Here is a 22,378-nt window from a genome sequence, read left to right as displayed (position 1 = left end):
AGGATAAGGTTCTTTTTAAGCAGCTTGAGTATGTGCTTAAAAATTATGATTGAGGATAATGAACTCACACAAGTCCCAAGACAGACTCTTCCATTAATGCTTGAGTCTCTTAGAAACCCTATGTATCTGGTTGAGATGCTCTTGGGAGAAGAAAATGCATCAGAAGTCAGAAAGGCAAACAGCAAAACTCCCTTTCTCTTCCCCTCAACTACCTGTAAGTAGAAAGTGTTTAAACTACGGTATTTCCTCACCAGGAAGGACAGCAGAGAAGGAAGGTATCTGAAAAACTGCACAGCCGTAGCCAAACTGTTTTGCACACCTAATTATGATGAACACAAGGTGAAAAGTGTGCGATCTGAGGCCACCATGTGCTCACTGTAATAGGACATCTTTCAGAAACATAGATAGAAATGTTAAATCAAACCACTGCTGAACCAGTGACAGATGACCCTGACCCACATTAGACAAAACTGTAATGTTAATGTAGGAACCAGCTCCCATGCACACGTGGTTTTCTGTCCACATTGAGGCATTTTATTGAGGTATAAACTTTGCAGAAGATGAGGTAACAATTTGCATAGGACTTACGCAAAATAACTTCACACTTCAAATTTACTTGGCATTAACTACTGTATGTGGAGGACTGATAATTCCTGCTTGTAAGAGTCTCCTCGAGGCACAGCTGTGTTAATGCTAGTGGTAGGACCACGGAGAAGGCACAGCAGTTGTAGGTAATGAAACCAGTCAGATTGAAAATGCTTTTGTACAACGGTTACAGCTTCTTTTCATTGGTTTGAGTTAGAAATGACTGAGACAGACAAGGCTTGCTACAGTTTAAAGTAACCTTGTCCAGTGCTGAATGTTCTTATAGCAGTGATCGTGGGGTGGGTGAGTGTGGTTTTGTGTGTGTGTTTGGCTTTTTTTTTTTAAGAAAGCTTTATTGGAATAAAAATCCCCTGGTTGTCGAAGTAGTTCAAATTTGGCACTTGAGTTTTAAGTTGTCAGACTTCCTACAGCTAAAACATGGATACATTCTTGTGTTTTCAAACATTTCTCTTAAATACGTACATAAGTTCATGTTCTACTTCCTCAATTTCAGAGTTTAAGAAATTCTATACACGTATCTTTAGCATAGCTCCCCTGAAGCTTACCAAATAATTTCACTTTAGTCATGAAGCATATACAGAAAGTTTCCTATGAGAAGTTCAGTTACTATTTGATATGTAGAACATTCCTTCTTGGTGAATGTTAATATTCTAAGACCCAGTAGTAATTCCTTCAGACAGTAAGAATTGTGATATCATTAGAACTATACTATAAAATGTACACAAGCATATATAGAAAATTAACCAGAGAAACATCAATTGCCCGTTGAAAGTCCTTTTCCTAAACCAATTCAAAAAGATTATCAAAATACAAAACCAGCTTTAAAAAACAGCCTGAGGTAAGAGTTATATGCAAATAGCAATCTTTTTCTTAAAAAAATAGCTGTATTGAAATTCTAGGTACTTAGAAAGTTACTTACTGTCAATAAAAACTTTTACTAACAATTGTAAAGAGTACTTTAACTAATACAAAAGTATATAAACATTGTACACAGAGCCAAAGTATAAAAAGTACAATGCTGTACTTCCATTTCATTTAAAAATATATAGTTAGGACAATTCAACCTTTTACCATACAGTTAACTGGCTTTGGATTAGCTGATACTGTTGACCATGGAACAGTCAGCTAATTCTGCGTGCTGCTGGCTTTCAGCTTTGCTAGGACACGGTGCTTTACCATGTCCATTTGCCTGAGTACGTCGTTGGCTGTAAAACAAAATGTAGGCTTGAGCCCTGCATACTTCTTCCATAGTGCACCTGTTGAGTTTCGAATCGTTGCAGTGTACCCAAAATCCTGCAGTGAAGAAATACACCAAAAAGTCATCAGGACACTGATTTGAAGTCACTGCATTTTATTTAATCATGAATTAGCTTCAGTCTCATTTAACGAGTTGTGTACAAAGAGTACACTGTGTCAGCTGACCTAGTATATTTGCCTCTATGTTTTAAAAGCCCAGCTTAGCTTCCTCAGATTTACAAGACAGTTTATAGCTGGAACATGTTTTAACAAGCCAACACAAAAATTGAACTGGTTTGGTCTACTGAACTGCAATTCTCATTCCAGGCACTTCAGCTACAAGTGGTTCCCTTTTGCTCTTGAGACAAGACAGTAAGCTTAGCAGCTGAGAATCAGGAACACTCCTTCTCCCACACTCATTTCACAGCTGGTTCCTACCTCCTTCTGAATTGTAGCAGTAGGCAGTGTAGTGCCCAGAGCCAAATCCTTTCCCGTGATGCATTACTACAGCAGACAAGTCATAGATAAAGCAGTCGGGCAGGAGGGACTTGAGGGATTCTCTGCAGCAGTAGGGCTTCATGTTCAGCATTTGATCAAAATTAACATGTACACCAATCTTCTCACGATGATTGCGTCCTGACCACCTGCAAAGTTCAGTCAAAAGAAAACTTAATTTTTTCTTAAAGAACACAGCATTCTGAATTATGCTTTAACAGAACAAGTGTCATCTTCAACTGTTGTCTTTGTGCATTAAATCAATGCTAATTTGCATGTGTTTTCCCTAAGTTTCTCCTTTATTTCTAGCCCTTTTAAAATGTGTCTATTGTACCTACTGTTCTCATCTTCTGAAACATATGTCTTAAGATCTCAGTAATGGTGAGTGGGATGTACTTCCCATGTACCATATCTCACTGGTATTTCTCATTTGTTCTATCTCATTTTCAGTTTCCTTTGTATTCAGGACAGATTCTGTACTGCTGTGTGAACTAAAGAGTTCACAGAAATACAGTCTCCACCTCCTTACTCTCAGGCTAACGCATTAATGTGTTTGGTTATATGAAGGTTATGTGAGACTTCCACTGAATACAATCTCGGTTTGTACATTAGTGAATATGCGCATTTACACTACTTGAAGATAACAGAGTTCACAGCAAGGTTAGTAGGTTTTTACTAAAAAGAAGGATGAAGTAATTTTGGTGTTAAAATAACAAATAGTTGGAATCTAAAAAGTCCATTTTCTACTTATAGTGTATCTTACTGAAGATTAAATTAAACAAGAAAAACAAGTTTCTAATAACTATTTCTCATCATACTAGTAAAGGGAACTGAAACTGATGCTGAAAAACATAAACCCCAAACAAGGGAAGAGCAGGACTACATCGATCAGTTTGCAGTGCTGTTTGTTATGATACTACTTACCTAAACCGTTTAAGGTGTAATCTGAGAACCCGAGGTAGTCGACACACCATAAGCTGCTTCTGAGCTTCTGTGAGTATAACTGGTTTAGAAGAAAACTTCCTTCGTTTTGCTGAGACCAAACACACAGATACACAATACAAATCTTGGTAACAGCCTTGTATTTCAATCTAAGGTTCATCCACCAAATTTGAGTGGATCTAAATAGCTATAGTATGTGCTTCCTTAAAAAGGATACACTCACGAGCCATTTTGCAAGGATTATTTTACGATACAAGTATAAAATACTTGTGGTCACTTAGGTTAGTCACCTTAATGTTCTTTGACTGGGAGTATAGAACCCCCATTAGTGTGTGATCAGACTTTATCTAAGAGAAGCATCACACTTCAAAACATCCTTTGAATAATTCCATCTTCTAGGTGATGAGTAATAGCTGTCAAGTGACCACACCAGGAACATGAGAAGTTTGTTTGCAACATACTTTTAAGACTTTCAGTATTTTCCTTCTGTAATAACTGTCACTTTAGTTTGTATTTTACACATAGAACGTATGTATGAGTACATACTGCCTTTACTCACTGTTGCACTGATCACATGCATATATCTTTCCTTCCAAAGCTTCTGTTTCTGTAAACTTGGCCAGCATTTCTGTCAGCAGACATGGGTACTGAGATGACATCTCCTTGCCGTTGCAGTGATACCTCTCAGGAAACTCCAGGGACAGGTCCCAGAAAGGTTCTACGGTATTTGATTTATTGTCACAGGTAAGGCATGTAACCTGTAAAACGATATTTCACCAGCTGCTCACTCAAAAATGTACTAAAAAGAAGTATTTTTCCCTAGAGGTAACTGATGCTACCAAAGAAAAAACAGTAATTTAACAAAAGAAATGATACACCTAATTTCTTTTCTCTGAAGATCATGTCCGATACTTTTATCACGAACAGGTAAGTGTTCTTATATTTGACTGAGAAACAAAAGCAGAGTCAAAATGGTCTGTCCAAGAGAAAGCAGCTGGTGGAGTCTTGCAAGTCTTTTCTCTTTTCCAAAAAGAAACACTCCAAAAGGAAAATTTACACGAGAAACTCTAGTTTAGGTTGATTAAAAATAATAATAATAATAAATACTAAAAAAAAGAAACCCAAACCAAAGCAAACAAAAAGAAACAGCTGGGGATTTTAAAGTCATATCCTTCTTACTTTGTAAGTCTTCCAGGGAAGCCTGGAGGATTAGGAAGCACACTTCTTCAAATTAAAATTAACAGGTAAAAATAATTTATTTCTTCTTTCAGTAAGTGGATCCATCGTCACACTAGGGAAAGGACAAGCAGTAAGACAACATAAATGAAATGTCAAGAAGTGAAGTGAGTCAACCTGGAAAATGAAGGTAATAAAGGGGGGGACAATTAATTTATTATAACATTCAAAAGTCAAGAAAATAGAAGAGCTGCTGCTTTTAAATAAAGCTGTAACTACAACATATTAGGGGTTGATTTGCGATGTTGTCTCCTAAAAGCCAGCTCCAGCTGCTTCTAGAAGAGTGTCCCATCATTTAAGTCTTCCTCCAAAGGGCCTTCACCCTTCCACAATCCATGTGGATGAGTAACTTCTGCTAACAGCTGAACCTGTGCGGTTGTGAATCTCCATTTAGACTGCAACAACCATAGTTCATAAAGGCTATAAAGAACAAGCTTGTGTGTTTGAGGCTAAAATAACATTCATCTTGGTATGTGCGATACAACAAAGTACAACACAAGCCTGAAAGCAATTACCCGGATTTTCTACTGTTAATGTACTTATTTGGCTTGTAAGCTGCAGTTGACCACTAACTCAAGCAGCTCTAACCAAACTGCTCTAGAAAAGACACATTTCTAAGGTAAGCTGAAGTTTAATAAGGCTCAGATAGGAATCTTTGACAGAACTTCCACAAGCATTCAGCATGCTGCCACCCCCTTCCCCAACAATTAAACTTTACCACCAAAGGACTAAAGGAACACATACACTTGATATTTGCTAATACACAGGCTTAGTAATACAGGAATGGAAATCCACAAGGTATCAAAATACTGTTATTTCACAGGCATGCCTTTATCTTGCTGTTCACCATAAATTCAGTGTATTCTCTTCAGTTAGGTTAGTTAGCTTACACAACTGTGAAAATACACTCAGTTTTGTTCAAGAGCTCCTTCGTTTTCCTCTGAAGGTTACCTTGCTTTGTCTGTCATGATTATTTACATAGGGACAAACCTGTCACCTTGTGACACCTTCCTCCTTCTTGTGAGTCATTATTTAATGCATTCATTATCACAACAGCTAACACACGATCTATACATTAGCTACTTAATGAGCATGTGTATATTTGTGTACCAGTGCATGTGTTTAGCAGTGGAGTTAGGAAAGCTGATAGCTGCTTTAAGTTCTTAGAAGAAAATGCCACTGTCTTGTTGTTAGAAAACCAAATTCAAACTTACATGGCAGAAAAGAGGAGAATCTTCTGTTTTAATTTACACCAACAGGAGCTTCTTTTGTAAGTGCTAACATCTGGCAGCATTTCAAAGCCACAAACTATTAGTAACTCAGGGCTGGAATCTGAACTTGGAGACAAAATGGTATGTTTGGCCACAGTTCAAGCTAACTCCAGCATGAACACAGAAATGACTAATAGATTTCTGCTGTACAAATGGGTGATTTTGTAGAGCCTGAAGTTTATTTAATTGGCAAGTTACTTAAGAATTTGCTGCATGTGAACGCACACTGAAGATTAACAGGCTCAGGACGAAGTACATACATGAACTCAGTACGGATAATTTTAACAAGTTCTTAGGTTTTAAATTTAGTGTGTAATTGTTAATAATCTAAGTTATTTTAAGATGCTATCTCCCAACTGGTTACTAAATACTATCCCAAAGAAAAAAAAAATAAATCAATCCAGCTTCTAAGTTTTGCCTTTCAATAGAACAGAAAAGATAAACTGATGCTTCTCATCTCACCATGCAACTGTGAGCAAAGCTAATTTATGTTAACAAAATCCCGTCCTGATACAGAGTTGCACTTACTTCCTCAAATCAAAGACAGCCCTCTTCATGACACTGCAGTGAAGTTACACTTAAAGAGTCCTCAGATTTGTGTACTTGCCAACAGCCAAGTAACCTCATGTATTTGGATAAGGATACACCCAACCGTATCAGCCCTCTGCACGAAGTGCTCCTGTACACACACTCCGTGGTAAATGAGGGCTGGAACAAAGATTGCAAGTATTTTTCTTAGCCAGGCCTGAGCTTACAAACTGGATTACTCAACAAGCGGACGGATCCCTACCCTTCTCTGGAATTCATCTGCACTGGCCTGTCCATCAAGACAGGCTTTACAATACTGCCATCACTTTCCTCTCTGTCCTAAATGAGATGAATTCCTTTATCCTGCACTCCACTACCATTCACACTGTGCAACTGAGATTTTCTTTTTTCATGAAAAGCACTGCAACGGTATGTATAAACTGCTCAGAAACTGGTTGAACAAGATGCAGGATTTTAATGAAAAACAAAACAAAAAACACCAAACATGAATGTAAAGGACTGACAAAAACTTTCTGCATCTGTCCAATGTAACTTCTTATGGTGTGAGTATGCACGACAGTAATAGGGAAGCGAGTTTGCTCTGGCAATCTTGTTAGTGACATGTATCTTCTTATGACTATATTTTACATATTCAGAGTTTGATTTCACCTCCCCATTGTATTCCACAATCACTATTTTAAAAAGCCTTAATGCTGTAATTTCTAACAAAGCTAAATGAGAAGTTTACATTAGAGCAAAGTTAAGTAAATTACTGGTTTTAGCCAGTCTGAAATCTCTACCGTATGTTCTGCCCTGACCACCCTCTCATGCTTTCAAACACGGGTACTATATACAATTGTTTGGTTAAAGCTCACTATTCAATCGTGGGCCAAAGGCCAGACTGAAAAGAGCTGGATCAGATTGCTTGATTCAAGCTAAGCATGGAGGCTACTCAGACAAGCATCACTGCGCCCACAATAATTTGATGGACAGCCACTGCCCCAGATGGCATTCAGCTTAAATGCAGCCAAAGAAAATAGTTAACATATTGCTGCAGAAGAAGCCAACTCCATCACTAACTGTTCTGCCTGTGTTTCCTGCACTTGCATGGAAGAAAAACAACTGTTATCACCTTTGCTCTAATTCCTGTTTGTTTCTCAAGAACAGTGAGGTGGTCAATCCTACTGTTGTGCTCTGACTACTGGTTAAGTTTTCACTATGAGACCTATATACAAAGAGTAGCAATTTTTCCAAAGCAAAGTAATCAAAGCTGAAGGGGATTTCTAGGATACTGCTATAACATGGAATTGGAATTCCTCATGACAGTTCATACTGTATTTCTTCAGTTATTAAAAAAAATACACTTTGTAGTGATGAGCATATAGCATCATCAAATGATCTCTACCTAAGAGTAACATAAGCATAACCACAGCAAACCATGGTCTGTGACTCAATGGCCTCCTATAGATTAACTTAAAATGTCACTTTATTTTAGTTGGAAAGCAGCTTGACAATCATTTTGTGGTTCAGGCCACACATAAAACCAGAGACTAATACTGGAATATAGCAATTGGTATACAGGTTGTGGATCGGTTTAAGTCCAAATCCTCCTATTTCCTACCCAAAGTTCTCATAGTTTTTAATAGTCTGTCCAGTGGGAGACTTAATACCCAGTGTTGCGCAAGTTACCCTCAGCATCCTCCCCCACACTGTAACTTACAGCATACAACCTGCAACTGAAAGGCTTTATATAACCCAAAGATTATACATTTCCTCTTCTCTCTGTCCTGAAATACACCAGGTGAGCAAGTAAATAGAGAAGACTTTCAAGGAGAGGCACTGGCTTTTAAAACTTAAAACAGTTTGCATACTACATACATTGGTTAGAACCTACTTTACTCTCTGGTCTTGGCATATTCATTTCTCTGAGCACTGCACACTGCTATTCTGCTGTGCTGAGAGAAACCAGGAGGAGACATTTTGCACAGATTCCATCTTAAACATGATCAGGAAGTAAACAAACCATTTGTGTTTTGGTTTGGGTGGGTTTTTTTTAATTATGCCCAGAGATATAAAAAACTAGTTCTTACCTGGCATTGCTATAATAAATGGTGGATTATTAGCAAAAAAATCTCACATCCAAAGTCAGAGGAGGAAATGGTAACTAATCACAACTTTGCTGTAGAGGAAACTGGCTGAATCAGCAAAGCCACTGCTCTTCACTTTCACTGCTATGTTTGGTGTTGCTGTTACAGAAATCTAGAAAAAGAGCTCTACCTAAGTCACCACCTTCAAAAGCAGTGGAATCCTCACAAGAGTCTTTAAAAAACCACCCCAAACAGTTTCTAAAGGGTTCTTTCACCACTCCATAAAGATGTTAAAACGACATTGTCTAGGTATTTCTTTGATCATTTACATTAAATTCTAATTTACTCAACAACACTCTATATAAAGAAATCAGCAAGTACTTACCACTTTGCAATATGCAACATTAACTCTTTTCCTTTAATTAGGTACCTAAACAGCTTTCACATAAATCCAGACAAACTTTTTTTTTTTCCACCTCCCTTATGGGGTCTTTTCTAGCCACAGAAAATACCCTTCTTCTGCTTGCCTTAAATTAGAAGCTATTCCTGACTAAACCATAACACAGAAGGAGCTGGCTGATGGTGTTACAAGGGCGTTCATCTTTGAATGGTCCTGGCAATGTCATGGCAATCAAGGGAGGACAGGAAGAAAGCAAATGACACTTGCATCTTCAAGGAGATGGATCTGGAGAGTTACAAGTCAATCAGCATCACCTTGATCTGTGAGAAGGCTGATGGAGCAAAACTTGGAAACCATTTCCATAGGTATTAAGAATAAGATGATGATTGGGAGCAGCCACTGTGGGTTTACAATGGGAAAATTACCCTTGGACAACCTTATAGGCTTCTTCCTACAATGAAATGACTGGTACACATAACCAGTGGATGAATGGAAGACAGTGGATGTTTATCTTAACATTCAGTGAGGCTTTCAACACTGTATTGCATAACTTCCTCACAGAAAAAATGAAGTGCAGGCTAGATAAATTGATGGCCAGGTGGACTGAAAACTAAGTAACCTGTCAGGTTCAATGGGCTGTGGTCAGCAGCATGAAATGCCCAACAACTAGTGGCGTACCCCAGGGGTCAATAATGGAGCCAATTCTTTTAAAACTCTCAACAAGATTGCAGCTGACACAAACCTAGGCAGTGTCTGATGCACCAGTGCCTCTTGCTGCCACCCAAGGGAGCAGGACAGGCTGGGAAATGGGCCACCAGGAACTTCACGCAGCTCAACAAAGGGAAGCTCCACATCCTTTGCCTGGGCAGGAATAATGCCAGGCACCCGCACAGGCTGAGAAAGGCCTGGGGAACAACCTCACCATGAGCCAGCAACACTGCATTGGGCAGAGCATCCCAGCAGATAGAGAGAGGTGAGCCCTTTCCTCTCCTCAGGGCTGGTGAGACACAGCTGAAGTGCTGGATCCAGTGCTGCATTTCCCATTACAAGATATGGACTTACTGGAGTGAGTCAGAGGGCCAGGAAGACAGTGAAAGGGCCTGGAGCATCTGACCTGTGAGGAGAGGCCGACAGAGCTGGGGCTGCTCAGCCTAGAGAAGGAAAGCTCAGGGTGGATTTTATCCTTGTGTATGGACACCTGAAGGAAGGAGTAAAGAAGACAGAGACAGGTGCCCAGCGTCAGGACAAGAGAAAACTGGCACAGTTTCTGAAACTGAAACACAGGAGTTTCCATTCAGGCAGAAGAAGAAACTGGTTTTACTATGAGGATGGTCTAGCAGTGACACAGGCTGTCAGCAGAGGTTGTGGTGTCCCCACCCTTGGTGCTATTGGAGACCTGACTGCCCACAACCCTGAGCAACCTGTTCTGGCTGACCCTGTTTTAAGCAGAGTTGGACAAGATGATATCTTGAGGTCCTTTCCAACCTCAAGAAATCCATGTGTGCATGCATGTGTGTATGTGCATGTGTACAAGTGTATGTGAACCTAACTGTCAGGAAGTCATCATTAAAATGACAAATGAAAGCCAAGCAACTGAGGAAAGACAATGTCTGGTAACAACAGTCTTCTAAAGTAGTAATTTGCTCTTCAGCAACTATTTTAACAATTTATTTTGTTATTATAAGGTTCATTATACCTTTACATCTCTTAACGCACAAAACCAAGAATACTAAGAAATTCAATAATATCAGTTACTATTTTAGCATGATTTACGAGTAGGTAAAAATATTCAGAATCATCCTGTCTGGCTTACAGAAAAGTAGTTTATTCCTGCCATATGTCATGGCAAGAGGCCTATCTTGATCTTCAGGAAGTTTTTAAGGTTTTACCAACACAGTGGTAGAAATTTTACAAAGGTAGTGTCCAAGAAGCATGAGATAAATGAAACACCCACTGTCTCTTGTCTGTAGTAATTACCACTTCTTAGTTCTAGAAAGCTTCATTCTATGTGGGTTGAACTGGGGGACAGTTACATTAGGCAGTTCTTCAGGGAAGTATATGTGCTATACTCTGATGCCATGAGTGTCTCCAGATCAGCCACATCAGAAATACATTTCTATTCTTTCACCATTTTTTGACATCTTGATTGACTCTTTGTGAATACTAAAATCTTCAAAAATACCATCTAAAATGGCCTTCTTAACTTCCAAGCAGCCAAAACCTGCATAGTCAATGTTTTCCAAAGGGTAAACTAGTTAAAAAAGCCAGAATTCAAGAGGCAAAAGCTGTGTCTACATATTTTCTTTTTGTCTACAAGATTTTACCAGCATTTAGTATCTGCAAATTTCCTAGATCTGCTAGGCTAGCTTCCAACATCAGCTAGATTGTCTATATCACATTCCACAAATACTTCATGCTAGTTTCCCTGTCTTATTCCCTTCTCCCCTCCCACCCCCACCACCTACAGGCCATCCAGACATAAATTCTAATACTGGTATAACTACACGTGCCAGAGTTTTTGCTAGTATGATTTCTGTAGACATCAGGAACCCAGTTTTCCCAAAGCAGTGCTGAAATCACTTTGGAAGCTAAAATCTGCTATTCCAATTTCTGCATTTTTAAAAATGCACCTACCAAATTCCTTGCTTAATGTGGACAAAGTTTGAAATAAAAACTTAAAAAAAATGTTGTATACTGTGCTATTTAGCTGGGACCATTTAAAAATCACAAGCCAAAAACTTCTAGAGAGAAATGGTAGCTAACCTACTGGAGCTCTTGAAGCGTACTTCAAAGATCTGTTGTGGATCAGTATGGGTCAGTTTACCACTGGCACATAACTTCACAGTGCAGTGTTTTGTCCTTTCCCATTGAAGGACTGAGGACAGATGACAATGGATACCTTCCACAGGAGTACAGGCACTGAGAGATTGAAAATAACTGGGATTTTAACAGACATATTTGCACCTTCTTACAATTGAAAGGGGGTTGAGAGGAACAAGGTTTACAAGAAAAAGACTCCTTTGCCCAGGAACTGCTATAGCACAACTTTCTCCAGGCAGTCACTGAAGGAAAACTACAATGTGAAAAGGAAGTAATAGAAGTGAAGGAGTTTGTAGCTACATATCCTATTCTTTACCTACCTTAGATGTACTGAGCATTTAAGTTTCACAGTTTGTACTGCACAGTAAAAAGCTGTAATCATATAAATGATATTGGAGTAAATAAATAATAATTACATTTTTAGAAGTCAAGAGGCAATCTACTCATGCTATTCCTGGAGTGACTCATTACCTAGTCTGGTATTCCACAAAATAGTAAAAGATTTCAAGTAGCAGATGAGGATGTCTTACTTTAAATTAGCTGAGAACATAACAAAAAAACCCCAACACATATAAAATAAACAACTGTTTTGATATCACCTAAAGCTTTTCCTAGTCATCTAAAAGTAACCTGCAGAAAATTCTCACACACCCAGTTTTCACCTTTCTTAATCTTATATCCTAAATTCAGTTAATGCTGAACCAGGCAGACACTTAAAAAGTAAACTGACGGCATTTTCAGGATTATGACTTCCCGTCAAGTTAAATGCATAGCTAGAAACAAGCTAAATGTTTGATTGCACATGTGAAAGTAATGTGAAACCTAGGTAAACATACAGCTTATCTGCATTGTAAGTGATCCTCTGTGTGTACTCTACCAAGAGCAGTTAATAGTATTCCTGAGGTTTGAAGGTCAAGAGGATTGACTTCACTGCACTTGTATCTTACTGAATCAAATATCTACAACTGGTATTTTCAGTACAAAGGCACAGTATCATAACTTTTTTAGTGATTCCAAAACAGAAGGCAACTGCTCACAGAAGCAATTTTCTCCATTCCCCTTCTTCACTGAATTAAGATGTAGCTTATTAAACACTCCAGACTAAAATCCCATCCTGTTTTAATAAATGTTTTAAATAAATAGCTCCAACTATCTTCTTCAGGGAAACTCCAATACTGTTGCAGCTCATAAGCCTACAAAGGAAAAGTGTACATTCCTTTATTTTAAGAGCCAGCATTGTCAAAGCTGTGATGACACAGCAAGAAGTCTTTAATATTTTTTTTCAGTCCTGCATGGACGTTTTCTTGCTTTTTTAAATTCCATTATCGCAGTTTGTGACAGTTGTGACAAACACCTAGTGAAATCATGATGCAGGAGTCTTATGGAGGAAAATAATTGCCTAATACAGTTTATCCTTTCATGTGCGAATACCAAGCACTGTAATCATTAAGATAACCTGAATATATTTTATCAAGGAGGAAATCCACATCTTCAGGGGTTACCATTTGCTTTTATTACTTATGTTCAAAAGTGCTAGTGAAGACTAAACTGAAACAAAAGTGGCAAAAGACAAAGGGAACATTAGGAGGTACTGTTGGACACTGTCTTTGGGAACTGCCTAATGAGCCAGGAAGAAATTATTACAGATAACCTCAATACTCTTTTCCTTGCTCCTCTCACTTGAGACATTCTGAAGTTCATTAAGGCTGTATTTTGCACACAGACACTGACCAGCTGCAGTAGAAGAGTTGAAGAAAGCTTTAGTAATATACTAGACACTGCTATCAGATCAACCCTGATACAAGATATGTTAACTACCCTGAGGAAAGGAAGCATGCCAAGAGAAATGTTCTTACACTGGGCCAAATGCAAGTTAGAAGATGATCTGATTTTAGTAGCAGATACAACAGTTTTGACTAGTTACACAAAGCCCAGCATGACCTAAAGTTTACAGATATCTTGGCAATAAACAATCTTACCTTAGTCAAAAAATACTTGGGATTTCTAGCCTCACATACTAAAACATGAAACCATCAAATAGTCAGAACAATGGGAACATCCACCTTTTCGTTAATTTGTGTGAAACCTCTTCTCCTTTACACAAGATATCCATTGAATGCTTCTGCACTCCCTCTGTAACATGTGCATGCACACTGAAAATAATTCCATGGGGGCAAGACTTTCTCAACCTTCGTTTCTGCTGCACTGCAATTAGTTTTTAGATTAATTCAACAGAAAGTAGCATTTGTTTCCTCAGACCAATCTCAGACATTTGTACATGCACAGCTGGGACATGCATAATTGTAAGTGGACACACCAAAGTACTTAACAGGAAGCCAAGAAGAAAAGAAAAGAAAAAGAAAAGAAAAGAGTAGCTGGGCAGTAAAATGGAAAGCAACCATTGCCTCCACCCCACAAATTTGGTTCCTGTGTCAACAGAGCCTTCTGAATCTTTGTGTTGTAACAGAAAGAAGCATTAGTTTTCTCATCATGACATGCAATTACTCTGTAGTAATGAATCTCAAATTCATGAAATAATATCCTGCTTGGCATCCATTACCTAATCTGTTTCCACTTAATCAAGATTAATACTTTTCTTAACACCTTTTATCTAGTATTACTAGAGTGATAAGCTAGATACTTAAAACTGTAACTTCTTCATTCCTAGCAGTGAGTTGGTGCTTAATAGCAAAGACTGGTATTTCTCAGTAGCTGCAAAGGTGCTCTTTAAAATAGCAAATTTAACACTTTTATGTTTATCAGTTGATTCTTCTACTGAAAATTGTAGGAGTACCCAGATGACCTTTCTACTGAAATTGCATGTATTATATCCTCCTCATCCTTCCTCGTACTTACAAATGTATTAACCTTTGAAGTATGCCCATCGCTGACCAGTGTAAATCTGTAACTGCAAATCATTACACACCTTAAAAAATTAAATAACACATAAAACATACCTGACTTAACAGCTGTCCATGAAAAACGTTGTTAACCACATTCAAAACCTGTTTTATAAGTTTTCTTTGAGAAGCAGGGATGAGAGCTGGGTATCTGGTCCCCGTAGTCTCCAGTTCCTGCTGCACTTTATCCAAAAGTTCACAAAGAAATTCCTGAGCATCTTGTTGAGCATATCCTCTGAAGGCTGGAATTAGTCTCCACACAGAATGAAGCATGGCAAAAGGAGACACCAGTGCCCACTTGCCAGACCACATAACTTGGAACAGAGTATGCAGCTCATGACAGAGAGAAATATGCTTTGAACTGGGCTCCCTGCGCTGAATAAGTTCCATATTTCTAGTTTTTGATGCTCCTCCACTTAATCCAGAGGATAAACTAGGCCTCCTCACAGAAGATGATCCGTTTATTTTCTCTTGGTTCTCATTCACATGTAATGCTGAGGCAGCTATTGACAGGTGTTTAGTTGAAGATCTGGTTTTGCCATTGGTTGCTGTTGCCAGCAGTTCCTGAGTTTGGTTGAGATCAAGCTTTAAAAAGCATTCTCGAAAAATAAGTAAGTGACTTAATACCTGCAGGATAGAATTCATATAGCAAGTATTGCCCAGGTTTCTCAGTCCTGTTACCCCTGGAGTCACCGTGGGCCTTCGTTTCATTGGCGAGTCACTTGCTTTTTTCAATCTTACTTCATCTGAGGTATAGGTTTCTTTCAACTCTGCCGCAGATTTTGCGTTCTGTGATGTGTTTTGCAGGCAGGGCGCTGATTTTGAGGACATTCTAATCGGATTTTGTAAACGACTGCTCTTTCTTGGAGGCATCTTTTCCATCTCTGCTTTCAACTCACGCTTCCGTTCTTGTCTTCTCTTCCTAGCTTTCTCCCTTCTTTCTTCTTCTTCCAGACGCCTTTCTTCTTCCAAAATCTTTTTTCCAATAGGTGTCACCTCAAGCCAGGATCTGAATACTTTCCCCAGGAGTGCACGCCGTCGGTGCCAAAGAGCTGTGAACATGCGATCTTCATTACGAAGCAAGGCTTGGGCACCACCATGTGAAAGGTAAGAATCATCATTAGTACCCATAGAACGCAAAGTCCTCCCACTTCGAGTAGTGCACTCATAGTTCTGACTCTTGATTGCACTTAATGTACTTCGCAACAGCTTTAAATCACCGGTTGCATTATCATTAAGAACATAATCATCGCAGAGATAACAGAAAACGTACAGCTCATTGACTTCCAATGCCACCGGGTGACTGCTCTCCTGAAAGTGCTTTAGTGCATGTTCTTCAATGTATCTTCCACACGCCACATGTGAGCAGCTGAGGCATGCCCAGATAGATTCGGTAGTATTGCAGTCCACACAATGCCATTTCTGAGGATTAAGAATGGAGTGATCTTGGGCCAGTCGCAGACGTCCTATGTGCTTACACTTATCCATGGTTAAAACTGAAATTGCAGAGATATGCTGGTAAAACACATCATCCAAACTATTTCTTGTCCATGGTATTTCAATCTGCAACTAAAATATATATATATAAAAATTACAGTTCATAAATACACAACTGTATCACTTTTACACTGTCAGTATATCAAACTTAGACCTGAGGTTAAGATCATGATTGCCATCCAACTGAGTCCCACCAAATACATAAAGACAGTCTGCTCTGTATAGCCACAATCAACATCATCAACAGCATTTCAACATTCACACTAAACTGTCTTCATACCACTGCTTATATTCTCAGCAACTCTGGCTTGAGACTGAGCATAGTAGCTACATTTTAGATTAGGCCTGCTTTTTCAAAGGAGCACTGATTTAGTTAAGACACTGTTACAGAGTCTGGATACAAATACAGCTGAAAATGGGACAGTTCGCCCAGAGAAGCCGTGGATGCCTCAGCCCTGGAAGTGTTAAGAGGATGGGGCTTCGAGCAACCTGGTCTAGTAGAAGGTGTTCCAACCCCCCCACTGCAGAGGGGGGTTGGAACTAGATGATCTTTTAAGATCCTTTCCAACTCAAACCATTCTATGATTCTAAAATGTTCCTATTAATTCTATCCCTAAGCATACAGGTGCAGAAGTGCAAAGTTCAGTTAAATTTATTGTGTTTACACAGTGCCAACAGTTCAGACAAATGAGGCTTTATTACAGCGCAAACCCTTAATTAAACCACACCTTTAATTAAATCACTGCACCTTTGTGCTCAGACAAGCCCATTATACCAGTGCTTTCTACAATGACATATCATCAATAAGTACATTTTAACATCTCATCTTAACACCTCTGAAAGAAAGAGTGACCTGGAAAAGCAGAACTTGATTTCCTCGTAACACAGAAATTCCTTTAGATATCATACCTCAGTTGCTGCAAGCTTTCTAAAAGCCTGCATTTTGAACAGATCTTTCTAATCCATGTCTCCAAAAAATCATCTACAAATTTGGCTAGCGCTGGCTTACATCCTTTAATAAGGTTATGTGGTAGCATCTATTTGTTCAAAGCTGCAGTATTTGCTTTCTCCTATACGGTGCATTTACCTAAAACAAACAGGCAGGCTCTGACAAACAAAAATTAGAGAGACAGTGATTCATTCTTTCTTTATGTTTTACCATCTTTCTTTCTACTACCTGTAGTTGAGAGATACTATCTAGAGAAAAACAATGTGTCAGGAAGTGATTATGTTTGATGTGGGGTGTTTGCACCCAGGATGTCATTGACTAGAAGGGCTAAATAGCACACAGCAGCAGTATTGTTATGCACAGGACCTGCCAGATGAAACAGTTAATCCATCTGGAGAGTAGCAAGCGTTTGTCAAATATCCATGCTATGCCAAGAGACAAGTTACGCCACTACAAATGCATGCATACTGTAGACCTGGCTCAGGCTGTGTAATATCAAGGTCCAGGATTCTATGTTTTACAGAGAAGTAAACGATGCTACACAAATACTGAGTGACTTAGACAACTCTGGATAGAACCAAAAAAATTCTATTCCTGCTATTAACCTTAAATATGCTAATATTACTCAATTTTTACAGTTCTGAAATACACAAGAATAGGTTACTCAATATAGAACAGATGTCAACGTTAGAATAAGCATTAGCTTGAGGAAACCCTAATATACAATGACAAAACACCACTAAGGAAGGAAAATGGGTAAAAAGTTGCAGCTGGATAGGAAAGGAGTTTTAATTTTCATCTGGTACTTGGATAAAAGATGTAGTTAAAAGATTCAACCAATAAAACAGCTTTGTTTGGTTAACTGGCCCACAGCTACTGCCATTTTAATGTTACAATACAGATACCAGCGTAAGAGCTGTAATAACTCTAAGCACATAATCAGCATCCAGCATTGCATGCATTGCATAGGTCTTATTCTATGATACAGAAAAGGTTGTGCCAGCCGTAGTGAAACTAATAAAGTATACACAGTTTTACATGCCGGTATTAATCAATCATTCTCATTCAACTTACTTAAGAGTTGTCTCCAGCCCATGCTCACTGCACTGAAGAATTTCAAGCACCATGACCTCTGGGTACCCATTCAGCAATTCCCAGATTAAGTACCAGCCATAGCGTATTAAGGGAGGTCGAGATCCCCTGTGTGCTACGGTCAACAGATGACAAAAATAATGTTTTGCTGACTTTTTCAGCTTGCTAGCATCCATAACATTCACTCCTCCTGATAGACAGTCTTTTTATACTTCGCTTTTTATTCTGTCTTTACAAATAAGACCACTAGTGCTGTCCCATGCCTTCTCTTAGTCTGACAACCTGTTTCTCCCCAAAAGAAAGCTCAAAGCCGAGCTTTTATAAAACTGATAAAATTCACATAAATTTCAAGAGGTGAACTATGTATGTTAATTCCTCCTGGACTATTAAAGTACCTATGTAAAGTACACTGCAAGAATGAAGTATGTTAGACAGGATTTTAAGAGACAAGACTCATCTTTCTGCGTTTGGGCTAACAGGAATAGATTCTCCTGCATAACATATTAGTAATGGTCCTTGCCAGCAGGCCAGAAAAGAACACTAAAACCTGCCTTCTCACAGGGCTGTCACACACAGCAATGCTGTCAGTCAGAGAAGTCTGTCAGGTTGACCCTTTCTGATTTTGTTAAAGCCACTGTGTAAACACTGTGCCTTATTTTTCCTTCCTGACAATATTATATGGTCAGAAAATCTCACTTTCTCTATTTTAAAGATGTTATCAAGAGTGAAACTACTGACATGCCTCAATGTAAGCAGATACTGGACTGAGGACAAAAGCAGTCTGCTGATTTCAGGACGACCACTGTGTAAACCAGGGTTGCACAATCAAGCTCTTCATGCAAAAGCAACACGATTCTACGAAAGCGCAAGATCAGCACCTTGAAGAGAAAACCCTAAAACCCCAGCTCCCCCACCAGCAACCAAGCCAGCATGACATTTTCCCACCTACGTAGATGTGTGGAGAAAGGAGACAGGGTGGAAGGGGGAGGGTGAGGAAACATCTTGGCATGAGAGAAGGCTTTCTTTGAAGAAAATGTGAGGAAATCAAAATGCAGAGTTTGGTCAAAAAGACATACATCTGAAAAGACTGAGAACAAAGCTAAAAGTACAAAACTGAGACCAAGAAAACTTCAGCTGAGTGTCAAGCAGCACACTGACAATATGAATATTTTAAGAGGTGGAGCACCAAGACTACAGCAAGGCACGAAATTTAGAAACTTTACCTCTGAACTAAGACTTGGCAAAACAGTATAGCTTGTGGAAATAACACGAGTGAAATGACAGACAATGGTGAGAGAAACATAAAAAATACTGCATACTCATTTTTATGCCTAGCAGAAAGTAGCAGCTGGAATAAAATAGTACAAGCAAATGCTCCAAAAACGTTAAAATCCCATAAAGAAAGTTATTCAGCGCTAGTTTCTGCATTCTTCTCTTCCAAGGTTCAGTTCTGTGCACACACACAAAGAAACCGTGAATTAGTTGACCAGCACGTCAGAGATCAAGCCCCCCTGTGTTCTCAGCACAGACCTGAGCTGAAGTAGTAAGCAAAATAACAAGTACTAACATACAGAATAGCACTACTTAAAGCATTAAGTTGTCTGGGAAAACAGAGATATACAAAAGTCTTTTCTTGTGCCAAAGTTTCACAAGCTAGAAATAAAGATATAAGGAATAGGTGGGTTTGGTTTTTTTTTCCCATTGAACCATATTTCAGCCTTATTGGTGTGCTTGTTTCCTTAGCTTCACTAAAGAATGGCTGGCAAAATGTACATTTTGGGATAACTCATGAGCTGAAAAAGTACTCGATGTCAAAACCTAACAACAACAACTTAGAAGCCAAGAAAATAGATGGTTTTCTTTCATTTGTGTTCCATGTGAACAAGAAATTAAGATTCATCGTCACAGCTGATAAATTTTAAAATTGTAACTCTAAACATAAACAAAAGGAAATCTTCCCCCCCCACCCCCCCAAGTCACGACTTCCGTAATTAATTACTTGGCACGTAAGTGAAAAACCAGTCTATCTCAAGGGTTAAGACTAGAAATGCAGTACAAAGCTTTACTAATATACATACACACCCACGTGTGTGCTTGTGTGTCCCATTAATGTTCTGGCTTTTACATCAGTTGACAGTTTACCAAATGATTTTCACCAGGTTCAGAGTACCTATTTAATATCTAAAAGCGACAGATATCGTGGCACTTGAACACGTAAAAGTTTAAGACAACAAGTATGGTAACTAGAAGGCAGATGTACTGCTTTACTGCTTTCTTAAGCAATATTTTCCTTTTGATTTTTTCCCTAAAGAAAACAACCCAACAAAACACTGATGTGGAAACTCCAAGTCCTGCAGGCATAACAGCGAGACTTAAAAATCAAAGCAGTACTTCAAAAGGAAAGTTTGTAAATTATTTCCGATTTTAACAAAGCAGCCTCCCAGCCTCCTTTCTCTGGAGCCGTACTGAGCCTTATTTAACTTTTTTCCTCCTTTTTTTTTTTTTTTATGTCGGCTAAGGAACGTTTATGCAGTATGCTGCCTGGAAGTAGCCCTTAACAGCAGACACCGGTACGGCACTACACTCAGTGTCTCTTACAGCGAATAACCGCGCATTTCCTGCAGTGGAGAATTCAAGGTAAACAAGTAGTTCAGACTGAAGCACTTTCACAAAGGCAGAAAACCACAGCATTTCTTGTTAGTCTGGATTTACACTGGACGGTTCTTCTCATTTAGAAAAACAAGCACCTCTGACCGTTCTGACAGCTCCTCGGACAATGCCTGGCTCCTGTGCCGAGAGCCCTGGCAAGCAAAGACCCTCCAGCCAAGCTGGCCCACAGCTGGATGCAGGACTACAGGCGTGCCCACAACGGTTTCGGTAGGAAGGTCCAGCGTTCCCCACCACCCCGCGACATGGCGCGACTCTTCGCCTCGACAACAAGGGGCACTTAGGCGACCCGAGCGCGTCACCGCCACCCTCTCCTCCTTCCACTCCTCCGCGCGATGTCCCTCACCTCGACACCCTTCCGACCCCTCCGGGACGGGTGAGGGGCCCGAGCACGGCGCAGTAGCTCCCCGTCCGCCACACAGCGAGCGCGACGGGACTTCTCAACCGGAGGTCCCTCTCCGGAGCCGCTGGAAGGGCCACAGCTCCCTCGCTCCCGCCCCCGCGGCTTCCCCGGCCCCGCGCTGTGCCCGGTTCGCCCCCGCGGCAACAAGCCCCCACTCCTCAGGTGCCCCTCCGCGGGCACCGCGCCGCCGCTTCCCATTGGCAGAGTGCTGCCGCCGCCGGGCACCTGTCCCGTGGGGCTCCCGCCGGCGGCTCCGGGCGCTGGTGCGCTCGCAGAGCCATCATCCCACTCCCGCCGGCCGCCCCCACACGCACCCGTCACCCGCCGCTGCCGCCATCTTGGGCGCCCCGAGCCGCAGCCTCCTCGGAGCGGCCCCTCGGCGACGTCAGCGCCGCGCGGAGGCCGCCACCCCACTGCGCACCCCCCCTCTCGGCGAGGGAGCCCCGCGCGCGCCGCGCCCGCCTCCCCTCAGGCACCGCCGCCCGCCCGCGGCCGGGACCGCGGGGACACGGACCGGCCGCTGTGCACCAGCACCAGCACCACCACCACCACCACCCCCCACGGGCACCCCTCGCGGCAGCCCCGGGCCGTGCCGCCGCCCCGCACTCACTTGCAGAGCGCGGGGCGGAAAGTGCCGATCGCCACGTGCCGGCGGCGGGTCTGTCACCAGATTTGTAGTGCCAACCGAAGTCCTTCCCACGTCTCCTCCCACCTCCCCCGCCCGCCGCCGGGCAGAGCCGGCCGGTCCCGCGGGGCCAGGCGCAGGAAGGCGGGCGGGGAGCGGAGGGACAGCTGCCCCGGCTGTTGGGGTTTACGCCGGCCGGCGTTGGGAGCCGGTTCCCGGGGCACCGCTGCGCTGCCGCTACCCCCGGCCTGTGCCCGTAGGACACCCGTTTTCTCTGAGGTGCGTCTGTACCCAGCAGGAAAGAAGAGGGGTTTCAGGCTTCCCCTCGGCTGGTTTTCTTACTTTCTTTCCTACATTTCACTCGTGTTTTGCCCTTGGTGGCATCGCCCTTGTTTGGCCGGTGAATGACCTCTGTTTGCATTTCCCCACGCAGGCTAAGCGCAGATGGCGCCTCTGGTCCCGGCCTCACCGAAGCCTGGGGTCTATCTGCTAAGGCGCACGGTCGAACACACCGCAGAGAGGATCTCAGCGCTGAAACTCCTCCACATCTCTGTGTGCACGTTGTTTGTAGAAACTAATGCAAGGCAGCTCACACGAAAATAAAAGTTCTTATCAGGCCCTGTT

General features: G+C 41.0%; 1 protein-coding gene across 1 annotated transcript; it reads right to left on the bottom strand.

Moving 5' to 3' along the window:
- Positions 1-627: 627 nt before the first annotated feature.
- On the bottom strand, positions 628-21,198 carry USP44 (ubiquitin specific peptidase 44). The gene is made up of 6 exons (XM_080619702.1): positions 21,073-21,198; positions 14,579-16,090; positions 3,839-4,037; positions 3,262-3,370; positions 2,281-2,486; positions 628-1,899 (listed from the first exon to the last, which is right to left on the bottom strand). The coding sequence occupies exons 2-6, from the start codon at positions 16,007-16,009 to the stop codon at positions 1,700-1,702; spliced, it is 2,145 nt and encodes a 714-aa protein (XP_080475828.1). The 5' UTR covers positions 16,010-16,090; positions 21,073-21,198; the 3' UTR covers positions 628-1,699.
- Positions 21,199-22,378: the final 1,180 nt, after the last annotated feature.

This window comes from Psittacula echo (assembly GCF_963264785.1).
Source record: "Psittacula echo genome assembly, chromosome: 1".
NCBI classification, from domain to species: Eukaryota; Metazoa; Chordata; class Aves; order Psittaciformes; family Psittacidae; genus Psittacula; species Psittacula echo.
The sequence above is the reverse complement of the archived record's forward strand: the minus strand, read 5'-3'. Positions and strand labels throughout refer to the sequence as shown.

Coding starts and splice junctions, on each gene's coding strand:
- USP44 (XM_080619702.1), bottom strand. CDS start 16,009: ATGGATAAGTGTAAGCACATAGGACGTCTGCGACTGGCCCAAGATCAC. Junction 3,371..3,838: donor TGCATGTGATCAGTGCAACA/GTGAGTAAAGGC, acceptor GTTTGGTCTCAG/CAAAACGAAGGAAGTTTTCT. Junction 2,487..3,261: donor TTACACCTTAAACGGTTTAG/GTAAGTAGTATC, acceptor TGAACTTTGCAG/GTGGTCAGGACGCAATCATC.